Below are 10,263 nucleotides of genomic sequence, written 5' to 3'. Positions count from 1 at the left end.
GCAGCCCAGAATTCTCTTCTTCTTTAATGGGATAATAATGAAGCTGCTTTGCTGGTGATACTGATGGAGTTATTGCAAACAAATTTCCAAAGGCTTTTTTTTTCTAGTGATATCAAAAATAATATTATTACTCCTTTTTTTTTATTTGGGAAAGTTACCACAACACCATTATCCTGTAGTTTTTAAGATTGAAGCTACAACTATGTTGGTGCCCCTTGTTAATTTTACGTTGTGTTTTTTTTTATGTAACTGCCTACTCCCAAACTGTCATTTGAAGTAAAACACATAGCCAAGTATTATTCTTCTTTTATTGGGCATTAAAAAAATAAAACAAATACAATTAGACATGTTATCTGCCAATAGAACTTAACCAAAAAGTGTATTCTATGCATCCAAAAATATAGAAAATATACCAAATCAAATCATTATTATTCAACCAAAAAATAAAATAAAAGCCTCATGCATGTGTCCTGCTTCTTAATATAGGGGGTCACCAATGCCAAGAGTTGGTGAAAGCAGGGGTCCATCATCTGGAGATAATTCCGAAAATCATCCGGATTATTCTCCTGGAGCTCCTACAGCAAAGGCATATGACAATTGGTCAAGACTAATAAAGCAACCAATTTTTGGTCCAAGAACTCCTCCTCCTCCCGTTCCTGTTCCTAGACTTGGGTCAAAGCAATAACTCCAGGGCCAATAATAAATAACATGTTATCGAATCTGATTCCGCAACATGTCTGGTTGATGTACGGCTGTTCAGAAAGGAAATGAAAAGCATGAAATGAAAAGCGTAAAATGAAAAGCGCGAATCAACACTCACCAAACTTCTACTAACATGAAATTAGCAGAAGGAGCCCAAAAGGTGGCGCTAAAGAGCTGAAAAACATGTAGTATGTCACTACATTTGTGATTGTTGGCTGACAATTACTTGCCGTTTGTATGCAAGACAAGTTCCTGGCCAACACCCTTCAGACAAAAGTCCACGGTTTTGTCTACGGAAAATCTGATCGTGTGTACGAGGGTTTAGTGTCTAAATGTATATGGAGCAGAGCGCAATCTGGAACTGTCAGTGTACCTGCTATGTCTATAGTGTGGAGCTGCCAGTGTACACATTTACTATCAGTGGCATCAGTGTGGAGCTGTCAGTGTACCATGTTATATCGGTGTCCCCATGTTATATCAGTGTCCCCATGTTATATCAGTGTGGCTCTATCAGTGTCCCCATATTATATCAGTGTGGCTCTATCAGTGTCCCCATGTTATATCGGTGTCCCCATGTTATATCAGTGTGGCTCTATCTGTGTCCCCATGTTATATCAGTGTGGCTCTATCAGTGCCCCCATGTTATATCAGTGTGGCTCTATCAGTGTCCCCATGTTATATCAGTGTGGCTCTATCAGTGTCCCCATGTTATATCAGTGTGGCTCTATCAGTGTCCCCATGTTATATCGGTGTCCCCATGTTATATCAGTGTGGTTCTATCAGTGTATCATGTTATATCAGTGTGGTTCTATCAGTGTATCATGTTATATCAGTGTGGTTCTATCAGTGTATCATGTTATATCAGTGTGGTTCTATCAGTGTATCATGTTATATCAGTGTGGTTCTATCAGTGTATCATGTTATATCAGTGTGGTTCTATCAGTGTATCATGTTATATCAGTGTGGTTCTATCAGTGTATCATGTTATATCAGTGTCCCCATGTTATATCAGTGCCCCCATGTTATATCAGTGCCCCCATGTTATATCAGTGTCCCCATGTTATATCAGTGCCCCCATGTTATATCAGTGCCCCCATGTTATATCAGTGTCCCCATGTTATATCAGTGTCCCCATGTTATATCAGTGTGGCTCTATCAGTGCTCCCATGTTATATCAGTGTCCCCATGTTATATCAGTGCCCCCATGTTATATCAGTGTCCCCATGTTATATCAGTGCCCCCATGTTATATCAGTGCCCCCATGTTATATCAGTGTGGCTCTAGCAGTGCCCCCATGTGCTGTCAGTGTGGAGCTGTCAGTGTATCACGTGATTCCCCCCCCCCCCCCCCCCTTCTGCTGTCAGTGTCGGGGGCAGAGAAGTGACAGGAGGCGGCGCAGTTCTCGCGAGATCCGGTGGAGCGCCGTGTATGGAAGATAACAAAAGTAAAGCGGAGCGGTGAAGAGCTCGGAGGAGTCATCATGGCGGCTGAATCTCCGCCGCCTCTCTGCCGGGATAGGGAGGTGACGGCGGCCCGGCTGAAGGGAGAGCTGAGCCGGGGGGAGCGGAGCCGGGATCAGCTGAACGAGTTGCTGGACTGGGTGCTGAGCGCGGAGCGGCCGGCCGGGGAGGCCCTGGACTGGTGCCGATCGCTGCTGGCCGGAGGGGACAAGTTCGAGGACTTCTGTCAGGCGGTCCGTTCCTATGACAACGCCACCCTGTGCGGCCTGGTGTGGACCGCCAACTTCGTGGCCTACCGCTGCCGGACGTGCGGCATCTCCCCGTGTATGTCCTTGTGTGCCGAGTGCTTCAACCAGGGCGAGCATGCCGGACACGACTTCAACATGTTCCGGAGCCAGGCCGGGGGGGCGTGTGACTGCGGGGACAGCAACGTCATGAGGGAGAGCGGGTGAGTCAGGACACCCGGAATGTACACACCACTGTGTGCACCCCAATAGAGTCCTCCCTACTACTGTACACCCCACTACAGTCCACCCCACTACAGTCCACCCCACTGCTGTACACCCCACTACAGTCCACCCCACTACAGTCCACCCCACTGCTGTACACCCCACTACAGTCCACCACCCCACTACAGTCCACCCCACTACAGTCCACCCCACTACAGTCCACCCCACTACAGTCCACCCCACTACAGTCCACCCCACTACTGTCCACCCCACTACTGTCCACCCACTACTGTCCTCCCCACTACTGTCCACCCCACTACAGTCCACCCCACTACAGTCCACCCCACTACAGTCCACCCCACTACTGTCCACCCCACTACTGTCCACCCCACTACAGTCCACCCCACTACAGTCCACCCCACTACAGTCCACCCCACTACTGTCCACCCCACTACAGTCCACCCCACTACAGTCCACCCCACTACTGTCCACCCCACTACTGTCCACCCCACTACTGTCCTCCCCACTACTGTCCACCCCACTACAGTCCACCCCACTACAGTCCACCCCACTACAGTCCACCCCACTACAGTCCACCCCACTACAGTCCACCCCACTGCTGTACACCCCACTACAGTCCTCCCCACTACAGTCCTCCCTACTACTGTACACCCCACTACAGTCCACCACCCCACTACAGTCCACCCCACTGCTGTACACCCCACTACAGTCCTCCCCACTACAGTCCTCCCCACTACAGTCCTCCCCACTACAGTCCTCCCCACTACAGTCCACCCCACTACAGTCCACCCCACTACAGTCCTCCCCACTACTGTCCACCCCACTACAGTCCACCCCACTACAGTCCACCCCACTACAGTCCACCCCACTACAGTCCACCCCACTACAGTCCACCCCACTACAGTCCACCCCACTACTGTCCACCCCACTACTGTCCACCCCACTACAGTCCACCCCACTACAGTCTTCCCCACTACTGTCCACCCCACTACAGTCCACCCCACTACAGTCCACCCCACTACAGTCCACCCCACTACAGTCCACCCCACTACAGTCCACCCCACTACAGTCCACCCCACTACAGTCCACCCCACTACAGTCCACCCCACTACAGTCCACCCCACTACAGTCCACCCCACTACAGTCCACCCCACTACAGTCCACCCCACTACTGTCCACCCCACTACTGTCCACCCCACTACAGTCCACCCCACTACAGTCCACCCCACTACTGTCCACCCCACTACTGTCCACCCCACTACAGTCCACCCCACTACTGTCCACCCCACTACTGTCCACCCCACTACTGTCCACCCCACTACTGTCCACCCCACTACAGTCCACCCCACTACAGTCCACCCCACTACTGTCCTCCCCACTACTGTACACCCCACTACAGTCCTCCCCACTACAGTCCTCCCCACTACAGTCCTCCCCACTACTGTCCACCCCACTACTGTCCACCCCACTACTGTCCACCCCACTACTGTCCTCCCCACTACAGTCCACCCCACTGCGTGCAACCCCATTACTGTACTCCCCACTACAGTCCTCCCTACTACTGTCCACCCCGATACAGACCTCCCTACTACTGTCCACCCCGATACAGACCTCCCTACTACTGTCCTCCCCACTACTGTCCTCCCCACTACTGTCCTCCCCACTACTGTCCTCCCCACTACAGTACACCCCACTACTGTCCACCCCACTACTGTCCTCCCCACTACTGTCCTCCCCACTACTGTCCTCCCCACTACTGTCCACCCCACTACAGTCCACCCCACTACAGTCCACCCCACTACAGTCCACCCCACTACTGTCCTCCCCACTACTGTACACCCCACTACAGTCCTCCCCACTACTGTCCACCCCACTACAGTCCACCCCACTACAGTCCACCCCACTACAGTCCTCCCCAATACAGTCCTCCCCAATACAGTCCTCCCCAATACAGTCCTCCCCAATACAGTCCACCCCACTACTGTCCACCCCACTACTGTCCACCCCACTACTGTCCACCCCACTACAGTCCACCCCACTACTGTACACCCCACTACAGTCCTCCCCACTACTGTCCACCCCACTACAGTCCTCCCCACTACAGTCCTCCCCACTACAGTCCACCCCACTACAGTCCACCCCACTACAGTCCACCCCACTACAGTCCACCCCACTACAGTCCACCCCACTACAGTCCACCCCACTACTGTCCTCCCCACTACTGTCCACCCCACTACAGTCCACCCCACTACTGTCCTCCCCACTACAGTCCACCCCACTACTGTCCACCCCACTACTGTCCACCCCACTACAGTCCTCCCCACTACTGTCCTCCCCACTACAGTCCTCCCCACTACTGTCCTCCCCACTACAGTCCACCCCACTACTGTCCTCCCCACTACTGTCCACCCCACTACTGTCCACCCCACTACTGTCCTCCCCACTACAGTCCACCCCACTACAGTCCACCCCACTACAGTCCACCCCACTACAGTCCACCCCACTACAGTCCACCCCACTACAGTCCACCCCACTACTGTACACCCCACTACAGTCCTCCCCACTACAGTCCTCCCCACTACAGTCCACCCCACTACTGTCCTCCCCACTACAGTCCACCCCACTACAGTCCACCCCACTACAGTCCACCCCACTACTGTCCACCCCACTACTGTCCACCCCACTACAGTCCTCCCCACTACTGTCCACCCCACTACAGTCCTCCCCACTACAGTCCTCCCCACTACAGTCCTCCCCAATACAGTCCTCCCCAATACAGTCCACCCCACTACTGTCCACCCCACTACTGTCCACCCCACTACTGTCCACCCCACTACTGTACACCCCACTACAGTCCTCCCCACTACTGTCCACCCCACTACAGTCCACCCCACTACAGTCCACCCCACTACAGTCCACCCCACTACTGTCCACCCCACTACTGTCCACCCCACTACAGTCCTCCCCACTACTGTCCTCCCCACTACAGTCCTCCCCACTACTGTCCTCCCCACTACAGTCCACCCCACTACTGTCCTCCCCACTACAGTCCACCCCACTACAGTCCACCCCACTACAGTCCACCCCACTACAGTCCACCCCACTACAGTCCACCCCACTACTGTCCTCCCCACTACTGTACACCCCACTACAGTCCTCCCCACTACTGTCCACCCCACTACAGTCCACCCCACTACTGTCCTCCCCACTACAGTCCACCCCACTACAGTCCACCCCACTACTGTCCACCCCACTACAGTCCTCCCCACTACTGTCCTCCCCACTACAGTCCACCCCACTACAGTCCACCCCACTACTGTCCACCCCACTACTGTCCACCCCACTGCTGTCCTCCCCACTGCTGTCCACCCCACTGCTGTCCACCCCACTGCTGTCCACCCCACTACTGTCCTCCCCACTGCTGTCCTCCCCACTGCTGTCCACCCCACTGCTGTCCACCCCACTGCTGTCCACCCCACTGCTGTCCACCCCACTGCTGTCCACCCCACTGCTGTCCACCCCACTGCTGTCCACCCCACTGCTGTCCACCCCACTGCTGTCCACCCCACTGCTGTCCACCCCACTGCTGTCCACCCCACTACAGTCCACCCCACTACTGTCCACCCTACTACAGTCCTCCCCACTACAGTCCACCCCACTGCGTGCAACCCCATTACTGTACTCCCCACTACAGTCCTCCCTACTACTGTCCACCCCGATACAGACCTCCCTACTACTGTCCTCCCCACTACTGTCCTCCCCACTACTGTCCTCCCCACTACTGTCCTCCCCACTACTGTCCTCCCCACTACAGTACACCCCACTACTGTCCACCCCACTACTGTCCACCCCACTACTGTCCACCCCACTACTGTCCTCCCCACTACTGTCCTCCCCACTACTGTCCACCCCACTACTGTCCACCCCACTACAGTCCTCCCTACTACTGTCCACCCCACTACAGTCCTCCCTACTACTGTCCACCCCACTACAGTCCTCCCTACTACTGTCCACCCCACTACAGTCCTCCCTACTACTGTCCACCCCAAGACAGACCTCCCTACTACTGTCCACCCCAAGACAGACCTCCCTACTACTGTCCACCCCAAGACAGACCTCCCTACTACTGTCCACCCCAAGACAGACCTCCCTACTACTGTCCACCCCAAGACAGACCTCCCTACTACTGTCCACCCCAAGACAGACCTCCCTACTACTGTCCACCCCAAGACAGACCTCCCTACTACTGTCCACCCCAAGACAGACCTCCCTACTACTGTCCACCCCAAGACAGACCTCCCTACTACTGTCCACCCCAAGACAGACCTCCCTACTACTGTCCACCCCAAGACAGACCTCCCTACTACTGTCCACCCCAAGACAGACCTCCCTACTACTGTCCACCCCAAGACAGACCTCCCTACTACTGTCCACCCCAAGACAGACCTCCCTACTACTGTCCACCCCACTACTGTCCACCCCACTACTGTCCACCCCAATACAGTACACTACACTACTGTACACTACTGTCCTCCCCACTACTGTCCTCCCCACTACTGTCCTCCCCACTACTGTCCTCCCCACTACTGTCCTCCCCACTACTGTCCTCCCCACTACTGTCCTCCCCACTACTGTCCACCCCACTACTGTACACCCCACTGCGTGCAACCCCACTACTGTACTCCCCACTACAGTCCTCCCCACTACTGTCCACCCCAATACAGACCTCCCTACTACTGTCCACCCCAATACAGACCTCCCTACTACTGTCCACCCCACTACTGTCCACCCTACTACTGTCCACCCCACTACTGTCCACCCCACTACTGTCCACCCCACTACTGTCCACCCCACTACTGTCCACCCTACTACTGTCCACCCTACTACTGTCCACCCTACTACTGTCCTCCCCACTACTGTCCTCCCCACTACTGTCCTCCCCACTACTGTCCTCCCCACTACTGTCCTCCCCACTACTGTCCTCCCCACTACTGTCCTCCCCACTACTGTCCTCCCCAATACAGTCCTCCCTACTACTGTCCACCCCAATACAGACCTCCCTACTACTGTCCACCCCAATACAGACCTCCCTACTACTGTCCACCCCAATACAGACCTCCCTACTACTGTCCACCCCAATACAGACCTCCCTACTACTGTCCACCCCACTACTGTACTCCCCACTACTGTCCACCCTACCACTGTCCTCCCCACTACTGTCCACCCCAATACAGTCCACCCCACTACTGTCCACCCCAATACAGACCTCCCTACTACTGTCCACCCCACTACAGTCCTCCCTACTACTGTCCACCCCACTACAGTCCTCCCTACTACTGTCCACCCCACTACAGTCCTCCCTACTACTGTCCACCCCAAGACAGACCTCCCTACTACTGTCCACCCCAAGACAGACCTCCCTACTACTGTCCACCCCAAGACAGACCTCCCTACTACTGTCCACCCCAAGACAGACCTCCCTACTACTGTCCACCCCAAGACAGACCTCCCTACTACTGTCCACCCCAAGACAGACCTCCCTACTACTGTCCACCCCAAGACAGACCTCCCTACTACTGTCCACCCCAAGACAGACCTCCCTACTACTGTCCACCCCAAGACAGACCTCCCTACTACTGTCCACCCCAAGACAGACCTCCCTACTACTGTCCACCCCAAGACAGACCTCCCTACTACTGTCCACCCCAAGACAGACCTCCCTACTACTGTCCACCCCAAGACAGACCTCCCTACTACTGTCCACCCCAAGACAGACCTCCCTACTACTGTCCACCCCACTACTGTCCACCCCACTACTGTCCACCCCAATACAGTACACTACACTACTGTACACTACTGTCCTCCCCACTACTGTCCTCCCCACTACTGTCCTCCCCACTACTGTCCTCCCCACTACTGTCCTCCCCACTACTGTCCTCCCCACTACTGTCCTCCCCACTACAGTCCACCCCACTACTGTACACCCCACTGCGTGCAACCCCACTACTGTACTCCCCACTACAGTCCTCCCCACTACTGTCCACCCCAATACAGACCTCCCTACTACTGTCCACCCCAATACAGACCTCCCTACTACTGTCCACCCCACTACTGTCCACCCTACTACTGTCCACCCCACTACTGTCCACCCCACTACTGTCCACCCTACTACTGTCCACCCTACTACTGTCCACCCCACTACTGTCCTCCCCACTACTGTCCTCCCCACTACTGTCCTCCCCACTACTGTCCTCCCCACTACTGTCCTCCCCACTACTGTCCTCCCCACTACTGTCCTCCCCACTACTGTCCTCCCCAATACAGTCCACCCCACTACTGTCCTCCCCAATACAGTCCTCCCTACTACTGTCCACCCCAATACAGACCTCCCTACTACTGTCCACCCCAATACAGACCTCCCTACTACTGTCCACCCCAATACAGACCTCCCTACTACTGTCCACCCCAATACAGACCTCCCTACTACTGTCCACCCCACTACTGTACTCCCCACTACTGTCCACCCTACCACTGTCCTCCCCACTACTGTCCACCCCAATACAGTCCACCCCACTACTGTCCACCCCAATACAGACCTCCCTACTACTGTCCACCCCACTACTGTACTCCCAACTACTGTCCACCCCAATACAGTACACCCCGCTACTGTCCTCCCCACTACAGTCCACCCCACTACAGTCCACCCCACTACAGTCCACCCCACTACAGTCCACCCCACTACTGTCCACCCCACTACTGTCCACCCCACTACTGTCCTCCCTACTACTGTCCACCCCAATACAGTACACCCCACTACTGTCCACCCCAATACAGACCTCCCTACTACTGTCCACCTCACTACTGTACTCCCAACTACTGTCCACCCCAATACAGTACACCCCGCTACTGTCCTCCCCAATACAGTCCTCCCCAATACAGTCCTCCCCAATACAGTCCACCCCACTACTGTCCACCCCACTACTGTCCACCCCACTACTGTCCACCCCACTACTGTCCACCCCACTACTGTCCTCCCCACTACTGTCCTCCCCACTACTGTCCTCCCCACTACTGTCCTCCCCACTACTGTCCTCCCCACTACTGTCCTCCCCAATACAGTCCACCCCACTACTGTCCACCCCACTACTGTCCACCCCACTACTGTCCTCCCCACTACTGTCCTCCCCACTACTGTCCTCCCCAATACAGTCCTCCCCAATACAGTCCACCCCACTACTGTCCACCCCACTACTGTCCTCCCCACTACTGTCCTCCCCACTACTGTCCTCCCCACTACTGTCCACCCCACTACTGTCCACCCCACTACTGTCCACCCCACTACTGTCCTCCCCACTACTGTCCTCCCCACTACTGTACACCCCACTACTGTACACCCCAATACAGTCCACCCCAATACAGTCCTCCCTACTACTGTACACCCCACTACTGTACTCCCCGCTACTGTCCACCCCGCTACTGTCCACCCCGCTACTGTCCACCCCGCTACTGTCCACCCCGCTACTGTCCACCCCACTACTGTCCACCCCACTACTGTCCACCCCACTACTGTCCACCCCACTACAGTCCTCCCCACTACTGTCCACCCCACTACTGTCCTCCCCACTACTGTC

At 55.2% G+C, this 10,263-nt stretch overlaps 1 protein-coding gene across 4 annotated transcripts in view; it reads left to right on the top strand.

Moving 5' to 3' along the window:
- Positions 1–2,077: 2,077 nt before the first annotated feature.
- The window catches only part of UBR3 (ubiquitin protein ligase E3 component n-recognin 3), a 327,861-nt gene continuing 319,675 nt past the window's right edge, over positions 2,078–10,263 (top strand). For 3 of the 4 annotated variants that reach the window (XM_073633943.1, XM_073633941.1, XM_073633940.1), the window contains exon 1: positions 2,078–2,610. In XM_073633943.1, coding sequence (XP_073490044.1) covers positions 2,183–2,610 — 428 coding nt within the window. In that variant the 5' untranslated portion in view covers positions 2,078–2,182. The remainder of the gene's footprint in view (positions 2,611–10,263) is intronic. The other variant, XM_073633942.1, reaches the window with a different exon arrangement.

Source organism: Aquarana catesbeiana, linkage group LG06 (genome assembly GCF_042186555.1).
Source record: "Aquarana catesbeiana isolate 2022-GZ linkage group LG06, ASM4218655v1, whole genome shotgun sequence".
In the NCBI taxonomy this organism is placed as follows: Eukaryota; Metazoa; Chordata; class Amphibia; order Anura; family Ranidae; genus Aquarana; species Aquarana catesbeiana.
The sequence above is the reverse complement of the archived record's forward strand: the minus strand, read 5'-3'. Positions and strand labels throughout refer to the sequence as shown.